General features: G+C 44.9%; 1 protein-coding gene across 1 annotated transcript in view; it reads left to right on the forward strand.

Moving 5' to 3' along the window:
- T265_14239 (hypothetical protein) overlaps nt 1-1,928 on the forward strand; it is a gene marked incomplete at both ends in the record, with an annotated part of 28,745 nt that extends 26,817 nt beyond the window's left edge. The window contains one exon of the mRNA XM_009172710.1: nt 1,378-1,928. Coding sequence (XP_009170974.1) covers nt 1,378-1,927 — 550 coding nt within the window. The remainder of the gene's footprint in view (nt 1-1,377) is intronic.
- Between the last annotated feature and the right edge of the window lie 15,180 nt (nt 1,929-17,108).

Consider the following 17,108-nt stretch of genomic DNA (forward strand, 5'->3'; position numbering starts at 1 on the left):
TTCACATGTACTAAGTATCGTAAACGAAAAAGTGAGGTCGGCAACTATCATAATTGCCTGACTAATCAAAATCGACCAATTTCAACTCGTCGTTTGAGGCACATTTGAGTAGTAACTTGAGTAGTAACCCCGGAGGGTCTCAGCCACCTCCCTGGAAAAAGCCATTTTCGGTATATCTTTTGAAGTGGTCTCTCCAGTTGAGAATGACACAGAGCTTTTACGGCCCGGGCGAAATCACCTGTTTCGCAGGAGACCCTTCAGTCGCTGCTGATGTTGACAGATATGTCCTGGTTGTGCGGCCAGTGGTGCTGCCACATCAACCTACCCCAGTTCCTTACTTTTCCGAAGAAAACGACGATATTTCGGAGCTTTTGAAGTGATGCGAACTTTTTCGCTCATTTTTCTTCCATTACCACGAGGCAAAATACACTCATTTGCGAACAAATTTGGTTTGGCGAGAGACTCACCTGAAACCCAGCTGAACCTCTCGTTTGTGGTGCTTCCAGTCGAAAAAATTTCAGCGACCTTATGAGTAGTGCATTAAGTCGTACGGAATGCTCGTCAACACTTGCAAATTCTCCAAAGAAATGAAGCATTCTCAAACATTTATGTTTCCCAATTGTCGTCAGACGCCACTAGTGTCTTGTGTGCAGACAAAATTTAGAACTCGCCTCCGGCCATAAAAGTTGCCGAAGGCAACTGTAGAACGTTCGCCCGGTTGAAAAAACATCATTTGAACATCAGGATGAGGGTTGATTGTCCTTGTGTTCGCCACGAAAATACAGACATTCTCGCCTATGTGTGCTTGTTGTCTAAAGGAAGAAAATTGAAATGCTTCCGACCTATTTTAACTCAAATGAAACAAAATATCAGACGATCTAGAACACGAAACGGATTGCATTTACTAGCCGGGCTACATTCTGTCTGTACTACCAGTGAAAGGAAGAAGGCCTTCTCTGCGGAGAAATGCCAACTGAACAGTTACAGACTATTGAACGTGGAAGCAAAACTTTCATATGCATCTTGTTTACAAAAACTGAATATCCATCCTCTATTTGGACGCGTCTTCCTCAGCTTTTCTGGATATTCATTGACTGTTACTCAGTTGCAAGCAAGTGCTACAAAGCGACTCCACAAATTCCGGAATAGATTCTACTTTTCAAGAGACGTGAAGCGGATTTACGAGGAAGCATATTACTCGCATGCCTCCCCCATCAGTAGTATCACCGTTACACCAGAGTTTGTCTGGAATTCTGCATGATCTGAAGAAAAGCTAGCGTGTATCGATCATTATCGCAACGTATTTATCAGCACGTCATTTCTATCCTCGTGACCCACACAGACAGATTTGACTAACTCTTCACTTCTTTCTTCCAGTCCGCAGTGTTTGACAGCCGCAAATTACGACCCAAACCTAGTGACATTCTGCTCCATGCTCCCACTAGAAGCCTTTGTTGGTCTGTCAGACCCTCTGGGACGAGCAACCCCCATGCCGCTGTTCACCCATTCTGACCCATACATCCAGCAGTTGGGTCAGGCGGTGGCCAATCGACCAGATATGTTACCATCGTCCATGACTTTCGCCAACGGTCTAGGAGATCACACAACAACACCGACAACAACAGCAACGTGCACAGCCTCTACGTTGGCTTCCTTCAACCAAACGCTGACAACCCTGCCACCGTCTTCTGTCCTGGGCACTCAGACAGCTCTGGTCAAGGTGGATGGCTTGCAGCCGAACACAGATGAGTCGGTCCTGTGGCGATTATTCTCCACGTTTACCGGCGTTCTATCAATACAAATCGACCGGGCAGGTGTCTACTCGGCCGATACGTCGTCGCTGATGGATCAGGAGTCGTCACGAACAGCCTACGTGCTAATGGCCCAGGCAGACCAGGCCAGATTAGCGGCACAGTACCTGAATGGGTGAGTACATTAGCCGACAGTCTATTGAAGGCAATCTGTTTTGGCACCCTAAGAAGGACCGAACAAGATCGCGCGCATTACTGTGCAGTCCCGTTAGCCAACTAAAATGAACAGTGTATGGGAACTCGAGGAGACTTCTGATTGGCTCCCGATGATACACAATTTTAGTGAAATCTATTGGAACAGTTAAACCTACCGTTTAAGAAAATACCGCGGTGATTAACCGTTTGGATTGCTGCTCGACTTACTACTACTCGCACACGTTCCTAACAGTAAGTGGGATCGGAATTCCTCTTGAACTATTTCGGCATATCCAGTGAACACTGCTCACTGGTGCTAGTATTATTACGAATGGTGGAAGCTGTACATCCCATACTTGCCTACCAGATTTCCCGAAATGAAAATTTGATGCTGCTTTTGATTAGTGCTAGACTACTTGAAAACAACAACAGTAGTCATACAAAAAATTGTCACAGTGAATTGGCCAAATGTCCTTCTACTTAAATAGGCAAAGAGTAGTCTCATTCGCTGGATCCGATGACGTCCTCATTCAAGTTTCGTTCCACATTAAAATGTGGAGCTGTAACACTGAGACAGTAGGACCTACAAATGTACGCGTGACAGCAATATATTTAAGGTGGGGTGTGGTCGAAACGGAGCTGGAGGTATCAAAGACATACAGACCTCTGATATCATCAACAGCCGGCTTATTTTGCGTCGAGTAGAGAGGTCTGACTGTATACCATGTATCCCTCCGAATGCCTTCCTGTAGAGTATTATCACGTGACTGGTGTACGCTGATCGGGACACCCAGGACCCTAAAGCTGAGGATCAGGATCGCGTTGGTATCACTTTAAAATTCAGAGCCAAACTCGACTTGAGTGTTCCAAGGAGTTTACCAAGGATTTGCCAATATTCCAACACATTACCAATTTTACAATCAGTTCAACGCTGGACTAAGATAGCTAGCTCACTCTGCCGGGCTGTGTCTTGGTTTTAAACTTTCCACTCAATGGAACTTCCACTACAAGCATGGCAAGGCGAGAGTTCCTCTTTTATTATGGGGGTGGGTAGGAGGGGCGGCGGGATGAGAACATAATCTTAGAAAGAATATACATACGGTTCCAGTCCTGGCTTTAGTTTTAGTGGAATCTCTCAGAGGTCTCACTTGAAACTCGCCAAGTTTGGAGGGATAGTGAACAATTCATTTGATATTGAATTAAATTGCGATTCTCATGAGAATATTTAGCCCGTAAGCAGGTGGTATTAGGCAAAAATTCACTGAGATGCAGTCACAATAGGAGAACAAATGCACCAGTTTAACCTAGCATATCGTGGCCGGACGAGATAGCTCAGTGTTTAGAGCGCGAATTTACTGATCGGAAGGTTCCTGATTCGAACCCGACCTCTGCATTACGAGTTGCTTCGCCTAGGCTTGGGCAGCTTGGCAGTATGGAAGCTCTTGTGCTTTCTTTGTGTGGTATGGCAGTTAGGCACAGAAACGGTGCTACAGCTGAACGATATATATATATATATATAAAGCCTTTCGTAGCAAAGATAATAACTAGAAGGTGTAGTTGGTACAGGTGAGATGAAACTACTTCAGCAAATTCAGAAGAATAGCTTAATGCAAACTCTACATTGCCAGAAGTAATCAGTAGTGGAGATTTAGTCCTGTAAGCGAAGCCCGTCCATGGTGAAACGTCGAGAAACTCTGTTTCATCCAAATGAAGATTCATCATCAGTGTGCTCTCAGTCAGCTCTATGGAGTAGCAATATGGTCTTGGATTCGGAACGCTGCACCGGGAATCCATACAACTGATGATTGCCAATAAGTATAAAAGAGTGCTCCTCGGCTTGTCAGCATGAATTTACTCCATTCACAGGACGAAATTTCCGTTAAAAACGTCACTTATATCAATTCAGCCACACCTACGTGACTGTGAATGTATTAACCTCGAATTTGATACATTTTAGCATAAGGGGAACGTCGCGATAACAAGACGAACCCAGAACATGAGGTCTGGTTTCGAGCACTACTCAGGCACTTCAACCAGGGGAGATAGCACGCTAGACACCATGACCTCTATCGAAGACATTTTATAAATCAGTCACGGATTGCGATCGATAAAATCAAAACAGGTACTCCCATATTTCACCCATTAGGTATACCCTAAAATATAGACAACCATACTGATCGTTGCCTGTGTACGATTTGAACGGAATGACAACTGCTCACTGCGACAGTCAGAGATCCAGTCAGAGACCAGATCGATCTTTTCTCAAATTTTCGCTTACGCCAATTTTCACAGCAAACCACGTGACCACATGACCGTTGTCTCAATCCATGATTCTGTTGACCTTCATTTCAGCTGCACCCTACAAAACCGTACCATTCAAGTAACCTGGGCTCCTCTGAATGCACCAACATTTCCAGTTGGCACTACAGTTTTGCACAGAAAGAACCTGTTGCAAACCAGCCCCGCACTTGCCCTGGATCAGGTTGGACTTGCAGAAAAGCTAAGGCCATAAACAAGGCCATAACAAACGATCTGCAGAGATAGAGCAATTGGTTCACATGACCGACCCGTTCACAACCAAACACTCGTTTGCTCGACTAATTCTTTAAAAAAACCAAGCCATGTGATCACACCTGACAGGAAAGGATATGCAATGGACCGTTTGTATTCTTATACCCTTCTCAACTCCTCCCTATAACCATTTTTTTGTCTTCAATCCTTTTATTGTGTACATAGCAATCTTTTTGTCCAACCAATCAGGGGATTAAATCTTGGGACCGCCAGTTCCAAACAGAGCTCACGCTGTTTTGTTCCCTTGTCTACCGTTTTAGGACGACAGATGGCTGGGACAGTGAACGACCAAACTTGTTTTGATGGAGCCACACAGTATGATCCTACACAATGAAGTGAAAAAGGAAGTCGTAGCGAGATACACTAATTTGCATACCGATTTGGTACGCAAACCTAGCTGCTCGACTGATGTTTTAAGCCCAGGCCGACTCATGTTTCAATTGGTACGATATTCGAAATATCACAAATCTTTTCATAGAAGTAATACACTACTCATAAGGTTGCTGAAAGCTCGTCGACCACGCACGACCGGTTTTGCCCTTCTTGAGGCTTATCAGGTAGGAGCAGTCCTCGAGCGTGTTTTTACTCATAACTTAGAGATTGACCACTGAAGTTTTCAGTCCGATAACCTGTTTGGCGATTGGCACTTTCTTAAACTCTGCATTCAAGGTCTTCTGACAGGCTGATATACTCAATCCAAGAATCCCGCACATTCAAGAATTCGTTCAATGGATCGTTTAGGTTTTAGCAAGATCACAGCAGGCCATCCTGACGGTGATGTCCCTCCAAACAAAGGCTCTGGAATTTCTCGTGACCCTTGTGATCTTCTTTGGTTGGTTTTTTGGTCGCCACCTCTCATTCTTTAGCATTTTGATAGAAAAACAGGTACAGGTATGCGCAGTCGGTGATCTATCCAACCTGCTTCGGAGTGCCGACAGTCTCTGATTCACAACCATACACCAGGTTATCCCACACTGCTCCCCGAAATGATCCGTGTCGGTCCACACACCTCAAACAGTAACTGCCAGTGTACTAGGGACCACAAAAGGCACACAAGCCATTCACCTCGTCAACTCCATCGTGCATTGCTCAAGCTGCGGTGAAAATGTTTGAGGAAATAAGTAAGAACTCATAGAAGGTGGTTATATAGGCTTATTAGGAGAATCAGCTCCGGACGTAATTTGACTACACAACTGCCAATGGAATAACCGTTTTCGTTGGGACAGATTTAATTGGTTGTTCTCCGTGTTGAACTATTCGTGCCCCGGGTGAGTTGATTGGTTGTTGATCAGGCGGCTATTGATCTGTTCGCCGAGCTTGGCTATTGGCTTGACGAAACGTTTCATCATCATACGAGGAGACATCGTCAGTGCGCAGTTGGGTGTGCATGACACGCCTGTGTGCTCTCCATCATGTTAGAAAAAGATTCCAAGTACATCCCGAGGCTCATGCTGAAATACATACTGGAATTGTCGAAGCTTCTTGGAATATTGGTCAGTTCAGTCAAAAACACTGTAACGTGTTTTTCAGTTAAACCGTTCTGTAAGCATTTCGACATTTCAGTTCCGGATACTCCCAAGGATTGTTTGACTAAAAATGCGGAACAGTGTTGTGCAGACTATAAAGGGGTCAATTCATTTGACGTGTTTCAAAGCTTCGAACTTTCAAACATTAGAATTCAACAAAATGTAGTAAGTAAGGTCAGTCTATTCCAGAAAAGCCGGGAAGGACAGCTGGACATCCGGTAATCATTAGAAGTACGCACCTCACCATACTCTGGCGGGCCCCGAAACCACGACCTCAGGGCCACTACGTTGAACATGAGCATCTGATCAGTACTTGAAGGGGATACAACGCCATTCCGCCTTCATTTACTGGATCCACATCCCGTCTAAATGCGGGCTAATCGCACTGTTGATCATCCACACGTGACCAAACGGTTTAACGGGTCAAACTACTGACCGGGATTTCGTGGGTCCCAGAATCCCCAGAATTTCGTCATACATATACCACTAATGAACATCAATGAGAATGAAGCAGATTCCCGGCTTTTTGTTATAAGTTGGCTTCAATTACAAGACAAAATTTCAGTTGAGGTTGAAATTCCGGCGGTGACATCACCTCGCACTTTTGAACTGAATGTCCCTGAAGCCAAGGTCAAGATTGAATTCTCTCAGGCAGTTAATTTGCATTCTACTTTGAATTTCACGTGAGATTAACTTGGATGTCAATCATATCTCTCGTTTACAATGATCTTCATAAACGAGAGATTCGGCTGGGATTCAAGTGAGTTCCTTGTCAAAAACCAAATTAGTTGGCAGATCAGTGCCGAATTCCGTGCAATTTGGATCCAAGTAAAACACGGAGTTGAGGGAAACTCGAAAACTGCGCCTATTTGATGAGCCCCAAAAGGAGCGAAACCCATCGTGGGCTGTCAAAGGGTTTTCAGAAACCTTATGAGTATGTTTTAAGTCTAGACGACACCGCACTGTGACATCTTGAATGTCAAACAACATGAAACATGAGGTGGCCTGAGACAGCCCATTCGGCTGGGGCGGACCATCGTAAACGAGAGATTCAGCTGGATTCAGCGGAGTATCCTGTCAAAACCAGATCCACAAATTCTGTCCGTAAGGTTGACGGGAACTAGAGGGATGCCTTTCAAGCCATGAAACAAGTCGTTGTAAGTTTACTGATAAACAGGACCACAGTGGTATGAGGTTACTAGGAGAGAGGGATGCTACAGTGGGTCAGCTGTCTGGTAACTTTCTTTGAGGAGGCGCACGATCAGATGAAACTAAAAAAACAGAACCGACCTATAAACGACGTACACACTGTTAGGGGAATTCGTACTGCCTCATAATTGGTAATTCGATCAGCGTACACTTGGTACACCTTGAGGCCTCCATTAACCAATCAAATGAGAATGACTTAGCGTACAAAATCTGTTACGGGGGCTACAAAACCGCCTAATTAGAGGCGAGGAGCAGGCAACTGAAAGTTGGCGTTGCACAAGACAGCATTTCGTCCCACAGTGTTCTGGATACCTTGGTCGAAAGTCCCAATGTACTATTTGACCAGGCTCAATAAAATCACCTTGCACGCAGAATGGCACTGGTGATTCACACAAAGCACAGGCATCAGTCAGAACGACTGACTGTTCCAATCTCGTAAGCATCATCCAACAGCATAAATGACTGACCACAGACGTGACGTCACACGTTGATCACTCGAACAGTCTTTTGAAGTTTGTCCGCTAATCGACGGGCACTGTCCAGCCCCTTCTTCCGGTTACGCTGCTCCTATGCTAATGGAAACATTTAGTTACATGAAATTGCTTGAAAACGTCACAAACGAGAGATTCAGCTGGATTCCAGGTGAGTCTTCCGCAAAATCGAAGCTGTCGACCTCGTTCAGTCCCTAATAATTAACCTAAGAAAATCGGTCGCTTGGACAAAAAGCGCGATTTGTGAATGAGCTTTGTCCAACCGAACACCGATTTGCCATCGGACGTGAATAGGAGAGAAGTCGGACGGATTTTCCCTAGTTTATGCATGTTGATGGTTGTGCCTAGGTCTCTCACAACCAGCAGTGCTCCAAAACAATGCTTGCATGGGCGCATAAATGGCTCCTAAGCAGGGGGCGAATGATTCTTTCGCCACTTTCGTCAATTTCCTCATAGGTTAGCGAAAGACACGCTTTGGAGGGAGACTTACCCCGAACGCAGTTGAATCTCTCGATTATGTTGCTTTCAATCAACTGAATATGTTGCATCGAGCTGCCTTATGTTTCAGGTGCAACGATATTCGAGATACCGTGATACATGTATAGACATAATGCACTGCTCATAAGGTTGGTGAAAATCCGTCGACAGCCCACGACCGGTTTCACCCTTCTTGGGTTTCCGTCAACCGTCGTGTTCTACTTGAACCCAAATTGGACTGTTTTCAAGAAGTACACTCATGTGCAAATCAATTTGGTTTTCACGAGAGACTCAACTGAATCTCTCGTTTATGATATTCTATAACTGAATGTGCTACACACAGGCCGCCTCATGTTTCAGGTGGCACGATATTTGAGATATTGCAGTATATTTTCATAGAGGAAACTACTCACGAGGTTGCTGAAAACTCTTCGACAGCTCACGACCGGTTTCACCCTTCTTGGGGCTCATCAGGTAGGCACGGTTCCCGAATTTTCGTCAGCTTTATGTTCCACTTGAAACCAAATTAGACGAACTTAGCGTTTCTACTTGAACCCAGTGAACTTATGAGTAGTGTATTACCTTCATTGCATGTGTTCTGTCGCCAGTTTAAGTAAAAACACCAATATGGATTAGCTTTGCGTCGCTGTTCAGTTTCACACGACTGGTAACAAAACGAGTGCATGGGAATTCCCAAGTTGAACTGCCACTTGATCTCGCGTCTGGACGAGTCTCCTCAATTTTGGGACTCCGAATATCGTCTTAACCAGGTTCCACAATTTACAGCTTTCCGGTGCGTTGTCAAAAAGGGGCCAATGTTCTTCCCTCACAAAACTGCCTTTCGTTCATTTGCAGCTCAAGAAGCTGATGTACGTGCTAGAAACGCTGATTTAACCTAATTTTAGCTTTATTTATTGTCGAGTACAAATCACAAACAGCTATCTGTTTTGACAGAGCACACTACTCAATAAGTTGCTGGAATTTCTGCAATACATGATCGGTTTTGTCACTCTTGAGGTCCATCGTGGACAGCAAACGACCAGTTTGCATTCATCCAAGTTCCCTGGTGCGAAAGTTTGTGATGAGAAAACCTACAAAACGAGGGACAACACTAACGGGAAATTAAGCAAATCTCTATCAGTGACCCTGAAAATTATATTTTCCCAGATTCGAACTCATCAATACCGCAACCCACTCATTTACCAGAACACAGCTGGAAGTTGTATCCCTCACCGAAGTTCATTTTAAAAGTTTTAGTGCCACATTTGTTGGTCAATAAAAAGCCATAGTTTTGGACACATCTCACAATTTTTCACCCGTCAACGTTTTAAGAGATTACACTGTGAAGTGGTCAGACAGATGAATGAACTTGCGTTTCTCGTCTCGAAGCGTCCGGCATTTTACTCGTGAGAAAGACCTGGCATGCATGCGAAATGAGAGCAAAACTGTCTGATGAAATGGGGTACCGAGAGACAATCAACGTGATGTAGACCGACTGACAGAGAAGCGGATCGGGTGGACACCTTAGGCTTTACTCTTAAATGATTTCCGTTTGACCAACTCTACAGCCACCCAAATGTATGGGAGCTAAAACGCCATGCCTACGGGGATCAGCCAAAATTCAAAGGGAGGAGGTTCCTCTGAGATTTATTCTGGCTATGAATCATTCCACGAGTTAGCGAGACGGTTGGCGGAATCTTTAAATCTGACGGGTAAGGCTCCCACACAGGTGGCCGCTGGCTATTAGCACACCCAAATTATTTTCGCCGAGACTATCGAGTTTTCGAAGTTGCGACTTTAACAGGGAGTTAGTCTAATCCATTTTCATCTTGCGGTGAGATGTTGCTCGTAGCGTCTTGTCTAAGTTAGCGAAATTTCAAGGTCACGGACCTTCATCGATTCGCATTTTGTTGCTGGTTTAAGAGAAATGAAATATGAAATCACATTTTAGCGTATTTTGGCATTCTACTGTGTTCTTTAAGAACGAAGTAACATATAACAACTAGCAGCCATTAAAATACGAATTCCGCGCCGACAGTGGGCCTCGAATACGTTTAAACAACTTTCAACAAAACTGCAACCTCGCGGGCAGATCTTGAGGACTTGAATCCTCATCATCAAATGCTAAAACTTTATGTTAAAGTTCCCCTCTTTCGAACTATGGCTTTAGAGAAAATTTCGGTGTGCGTCGAAGGCTCGGCCCACACAGCAATATGTAAAAGGACGTCTTGAACTGGCCCAAGTTCCGGACCAGTCGTCAGTGAACTCACGAAAAGTGCTTCCCTTAATGACAACACTCTATTCACGAATGTTCGCTTGCATCAAACTATAGATTGGTTACAGAATTTTACTATCCCAACGACACTTAAGGGAGCTGACCTCCCTATGTAGTGATAACGCCCATCCCGAATTTGAAACCCAGGCGTAAAAAACAAATCGATGGCGCGATAATGGATAGCTCACTCGGATCCTTATTAGTAGTTGTCATTTTAGGTATCATCGAACGACAGCCTTCTGATCAGAACTTCAATAATGTTGTACTCTACAAACGATATGTGGACAACATCTCAGTTTTTGCAGACTTTGGGCAAGATGGCCCACGTGGTTAGAGCGCGAATTTACTGACCGGAAGGTCCGTGGTTCGAATTCGATCTCCACCACTCGACTTCCCCTGTCTAGGCTTGGGCAACCTGGCAGTGTCTCAGCCCTCGTGCTTCTTTCGGGTCGCATGACAGCTAGGCACCGGAAGGGTGCTATAGCTGAACGCTTTCTTACTTTCTTCCACAGGCTTCCAGTTATACTGTAGCAATTCTAGCGTGCATACACTTTTCGACTGCGCCACAAGTACGTGTGCTCCTGACTGGCTCCCGAAACAGGGGTTCCTCAACAGACTGGTGAGTTCCACTGGCTACTCAGGGAAACGTAGCAATGTCCACAGTATGCTACCGCCTCAGTGGAGGCCAGATAGTACGATAATCGCTCAGCTGTAACACTCTTTTAGCACCCGAAAGAAACACGAGGGCTGAGATGCAGAAGCCTGAATATCCAGTAACCAGCCCCAAAAACCCAAACGGTGTAACCGGTCGAACGTACCCAGCCGTTCTTGCGCTCACGAACGACACAATGTACAATCTCCCTCTCAGTTGTGAACGTTTTCACTTAAAGTTGCGGCGAGACACACCTACAGAACAGAGGGCCTTAGTTGAACAACTGGTTGTTTGAGTGAGGTGATCGTTAGGTCACGAACTGATGGCCTAAAAGTTGAGATACGAGCATAAGAACATAAGGCTAACGGTAAACCGGGGACTGCGCCTACCTGATGAGCTTCAAAAAGTGCGAAACCGGTCGTGGGCTGTCGACGGATTTTCAGCAACCTTATGAGTAGTACATTACAGAGATGCCAAATCCTTCGCCAGGATCGACACCCGCAGGTCACAGAACTGACCCCAACGCAACCTTCGAAATTCCATTCCGCCTTCAGTGAGTCCATTTTGACTGATAAACCCACCTTGCGTGCACCTTGATATCAGCTATCAGTCTGCTTTAGAATCGGACTTAATTGGCCCGCCATATGACGGGTACTGTTTTCTTAATACTTACTTCACTTTGCGGTGTAAAAGTTTTGACTGTTGTTATTGCGGCTGAGAAGATAACGATAAAATGTCGATATTCTTCAAACGTTATCTTCTCCCTGTGTTATTCAGACGCTCCCACGTATAAACTTTCGTTCTCTTGTCTACCTGGTGCGCTCCATATATAGCGCTGCAAAATGAACACGGAGCAGGTTGTGTTCGGTTAGCCAACGTATGACATACTGCCATCAGTTTGTTCAAGAACAGAGCCATCCTATTTTTGGTTAATTTGAGTCTCTCACTGTATGCAATACAATTTGGAATGAACAAAAAACGGAACCAGGTTATCGAGCGGTTACGGACCATTTTGGAGTGCACTCTGTAACTATCAACTTTCCCACTAACGCCACTACGCGTCCTGGGGTCATATGACTGTTCATTTCATTGTCATGTCACTGATGATAAAATTTGTCATTACTGTCAGAGCCAACCTAGTTTTTCGGAGATGACGTTCCCCTGACGTCTGAACAGTGTTCGTCAGTTACTGGCAAGTGGTATTTTATTCACCAATCGATACCAACCAATCTCCAAACGCTTGGAATTTAGTTGTGGCAGGACATTTGCTTTAAACAGAAAACAACAAGGAAACATAGTCGATTAGGAACGTTCGCACTCCAAATCCCCATCAATCTTTGGAAGTAATCCTCGGAACATGCAGATTAATTTCTGTGATGTGGCAATATGGGGATGATTATTTGAGAAATAGCAAGGACACTTGAGGTTGAGCAAGTCAGTGGAATTCAGATTCGTCATACGGATAAACACAAGGTACATTAATCTCGCTACAACTGGTGAACAAACCAGTGTTCCCGGCAACCACTTAGTTCGATGTGATGGCACGCAGTTATGGAAGCAATCTTGGTGTTAGAGTTTAACTCTAAAGTTTGTTTTGATATACGATTTCTGTTGTAAAATGTATAACAGGGTGCTGAGGTTTTCGATACTTGTGGGTTTGACGATCCTGAATATCAAAAGAAGGATCGAAAGTCTGCGGTACTGTTTACGAAAGCTACGCGAAATCGCACAGCAAACCTCGATTGTCCACGCTCGTAGCGTCAACAAGTGCGCCAGTTTGTCACCGACCGGCAAGTTTCGAGGTCCGCACATCAAACAACGGTGAGTCAAATGTTGTCTCTGTAGGTTGGGTTGTGGCCGCCCATTTAGAGACCCTTACTAGGATTCTGATTGGCGGTGCGACTACTCGGTGGGGATCAAAATTGCATGGGTGGAGTAGGCGAATAAATAGTGGGGCTGTAGTGACGTCAAGAGTTTTTTATAGGGACTGAGATTCTTCCGATACCTAATCAATGACCTTGAAGCCCTGGGGAGTGCCTTTTAATTGAAAACGCACTTGATCTACAGGTATTTTAAGCGCGTCCACTGCTGCCGCTTGCAGCAGACGACAGCGACGAAGAATCATTTTTGGAAACAACCTACTAATGAAACTCAGTAGTTCAACAAAAAACAGAATAAATATATAACTTCTCGCGACCAGTCCGGTTCATGTCTAAACTAAGTATCACTCCGAGTACTCTTATGAATGGTTACGTGGGTTGAAACAGAACACGAATGGGCTGCCATACAAGAGAGTATTGACATGGAACAGCAGTACGGATATCTTCCTTTTACAAGGCGCACCCCAGTTCACAGTGCTATGTGCGTATGTTGACCGGACTTGCACAATGCGAGCAATTTCTGAACGCTGCCTCATCTGATTGCCGGTGTAGATCCGATTATGTGAATGCCATGTATTCGAAAAAGTTTGGTGACAATCTGTAGATTTATTGCTGGGCAACGTTTCGCTTGTGACACAAAAGCTTCGTCAGGCCAAGTGACTAGGATCCGAGGTTGATCAAGATTTAAGGCGGAAGGAGAACCAATCAGCTAAGTCAAGCTAAATTTCTGTTGGGTGTCGGCCGAGGGATTTTAGTGTGTTAGAGTGGTTGAACAAGTGTTGGGTCTGTGGGGAAACCTACATGTGTTTGGGTCCTGTCTAGGGTCTAGTTCTTCTGGTTCGGTTCATTTGATGGTTCCTCTTGAACTTCGTCTGAACCTTCTGTTAGTCTGTGTGGGTGAGCTAGTGCTAAGAAAGTTGTGTAGGAGGGATGCTGTGACCTTTGGTCGGTTGGGGTTTCCACCCCTACCCCCCGGTTTTTTCTAATGATCCTAAGTGGATTGACAACCACACCGTCACGTGTCAACTCGGCTTATCTAAGACCGCTTTCCATACGCTCGCTAGCTCCACACCCTCGATTCTATTCACGCTGTGATGCTTAGTGATTTCCACCGCCTCGGCTATCAGCCGTTGTGGTGTGAATCGCAGTCCCCGTCTTAAGACTTCCACATTCTCCAGATCTATTCTATGTCCCGTGTCTAAGGCATGTACCGCCATCGCTGAGTCTTTGACCAGCGTTTGGTATTCTTCTGCATTCCTTAGTGGCTTGTTAATCCTTCTTTCATGCTCACCAATTCTGGTGTGCAATTCCCTGGCAGTTTGTCCTATATAAACCTTAGCACAATCGTTGCAGTTAATTTTGTACACACAATCCCTAGTCCTTTCAGCCGGCAGGGGATCTTTCAATTGCACCAAAACTGAGCGTAGCGTTTTCCCCTTCTGAAAAGCTACTCCAATGTTGGCTAAGTTCAACAATCTTCGAATAACCTCCGATGTTCCTGCTTTATATGGAATGACTGCTGTGCCAATCCATTCTTTACTGGGTCTAGATACTGGAACCAATATCTTCCTTAGTTGTCGCCTAATCAAACTCACTGGGTATCCTATTTCTTGAAGTTTGTTGGCAATCTCGATTTGAGCTGCCGTCCGGTCGATCTCTTCTGTGCACAGCGCTCTAACTCGACGAAACATCGATGAGACAATGCTGGCGTACACGGACTTTGGGTGTGCTGATGAATAGCTTAAGACGGTCCCCGTGTCTGTTGGTTTCTGGTAGACAGTCGTTTTCAATTTCCCACCAACCTTATGTGTTATACAGCCCAGAAAGGGTAATGTGCCCGATGTGGACTCTATCTCCACGCTAAACTTAATGTGTGGGTTTAAACTATTGAGATAGTCGTGGAAGCTGTTTACGTTGTCTCGTTTGATCACAACAAACGTGTCGTCAACATAACGCCAAAAACTTTGGGTGGACAATGATATCCGGCCAAAGCTATTTGTTCGAAGTCCTGCATGTAAATACTGGCTAAAACTGGGGATATTGGAGATCCCATTGCAAGGCCTTGTTCTTGTGAGTAAACAGTTGTGTCAAAAACAAACTTATCAAGATTCAAACACACTCTTATGCCCTCAACTATTTCATCCACCGAGAGCTGTGTCCGTTCCCCGAGTGTTGTGTCTGTCAGTAACAACCTCTTAGTTACCTCCAGAGCATCTGCCCTAGGGGTGTTTGTGTACATTTATATTACGTCAAAACTCACGAGGACTTCGTCCATCTCCAAAGGAAGCCCTGCGACCTTGTTGGCAAAGTCATACGAATTCCTAATGAAGGTGCTTGATTTCCCCGTGAGCGGTTTTAGTATACTAGCTAAGAATCTGGCCAGTTCATGCGGCGGCGCGCCTATACCATCCACTATTGGCCTTATCGGTACATCTGCCTTGTGGATTTTTGGCAGTCCGTAGAGTCGCGGTTGAATCGCACTTTTTGGATACAACCGATACCACTTACATTGCCCCAAATGGTTTATTACGCATCTTAAATATCTCCCAACTTCAACCTTACTCTTATTCATTATTGAAGTAATACTGCTACCGGTAGTTTGTCGGTAGGGTCCATCGGCGAGGTGTTGCCTGACCTTTTGAAGATAGTCGCTCTTATTCATCACTACTGTGGCTTTACCCTTATCGGCCTTGGTAATGACAATACTATCTACCTGTCTCAGTCTGTTCAACGCTCTCCGCTCTGATGGTGCAATATTTGGAGCTCCCGGCTATTGGGATTTCAGGACTGTGACCAGTTGTATCCGTAGCTTCTCAGCTTCCGTTGAAGGAAGCTTTTGAAACACTGACTCTACACTAGGAATTATCTCCTCCGCTGTTAGTACTTTTTTGCTCACAGCTCGAAAACGAGGACTACCCAATCGGTTTCAAGTATTTTCCACGTGACTGAATGCCATGTACTTCTGTCATACGAACATTCGTTACAAAACCATTCAACCTGGTGGCATTAACATGCATTCCTCTGGTGCTTTTTTTCACGGGAAACAAGTACACACTTTGAAATCCAGTAACCGGCACGCGTCACCCAAGCCACCGGCCCGGGATTTTACGTGTTCCTTCAGTCACAAAACCCAGTAGACAGTTAAAATGTGAGAGTAGTCGTGAAAATGGGCTGCCTAACATTACTATTGTGTACCTTCAACTGGAGCTGGGAACTTTGTCCACAGTCAATTTATAAGTAGATCAAAGGAAGAATAACCTCACAAGATGAGTGAACCTTCCATCTCAGAAGTCGTCTCTCAAGGAGCTTGTCAATACTGGACCATTCGAAGTAGTTCCCATGACTGAACGATTGGTGGCCGAATGGTCAAGTGTTCAAACTATTATCCGCAAGTTCGGGAGTGGGTCTTATGTACAAACACACCTGAAAAACCCACCTGTTCCTTCGCAATCTATCTCAACTTTCATTCTAAGGCTACTAACCAAACACGGTTCAATCCAACTGTAATTTTGTCCAACCTGACCTACTATCCATAAATAACATGAACAATAGTCAGTTGGCAGGAACACCATTTTCGGGGTACAGCTGCCACCTCTCTCTCGAAGGAAACACGAAGACCGATCGCTCAAGTCTAGACACATGAATGGTCATGGTGGTGAAATTGGGCTCAAACCACGGACCTTTCGGTCAGTAAGTATTAGGCCATCTCGAGCTTACGAGCTTGAAGCGGAATCTCAGGTCGAACTTTTGCCTGAAAGCGTCGATTATATTTACCAAGTCTGATCTTCATCAAGCGACCCAAAGGATGGAAAATCAAAAGGCATGCTGAGACAGAGCCAATGCAGATACATGTATGGATACCAAGAACCAACGAAGTATCATTAGTTCCAGAGATCGGTCATTCAGGAAGGAACCACTGACACAATACATGCACCAAGGGACAATGATCAAATCTGAAAGTGCAGTGAAATAGCCGAGCAAAAAACGCACCCAATACGGCACAAATTAGGAAAACTCATTGGGGATAACAGATAGCGATGGATCTCGAGAGAGGGAGAAGCAGTACAAATCGAAGGAGTGT

The sequence above is a fragment of the Opisthorchis viverrini genome (genome assembly GCF_000715545.1).
Source record: "Opisthorchis viverrini unplaced genomic scaffold opera_v5_164, whole genome shotgun sequence".
In the NCBI taxonomy this organism is placed as follows: Eukaryota; Metazoa; Platyhelminthes; class Trematoda; order Opisthorchiida; family Opisthorchiidae; genus Opisthorchis; species Opisthorchis viverrini.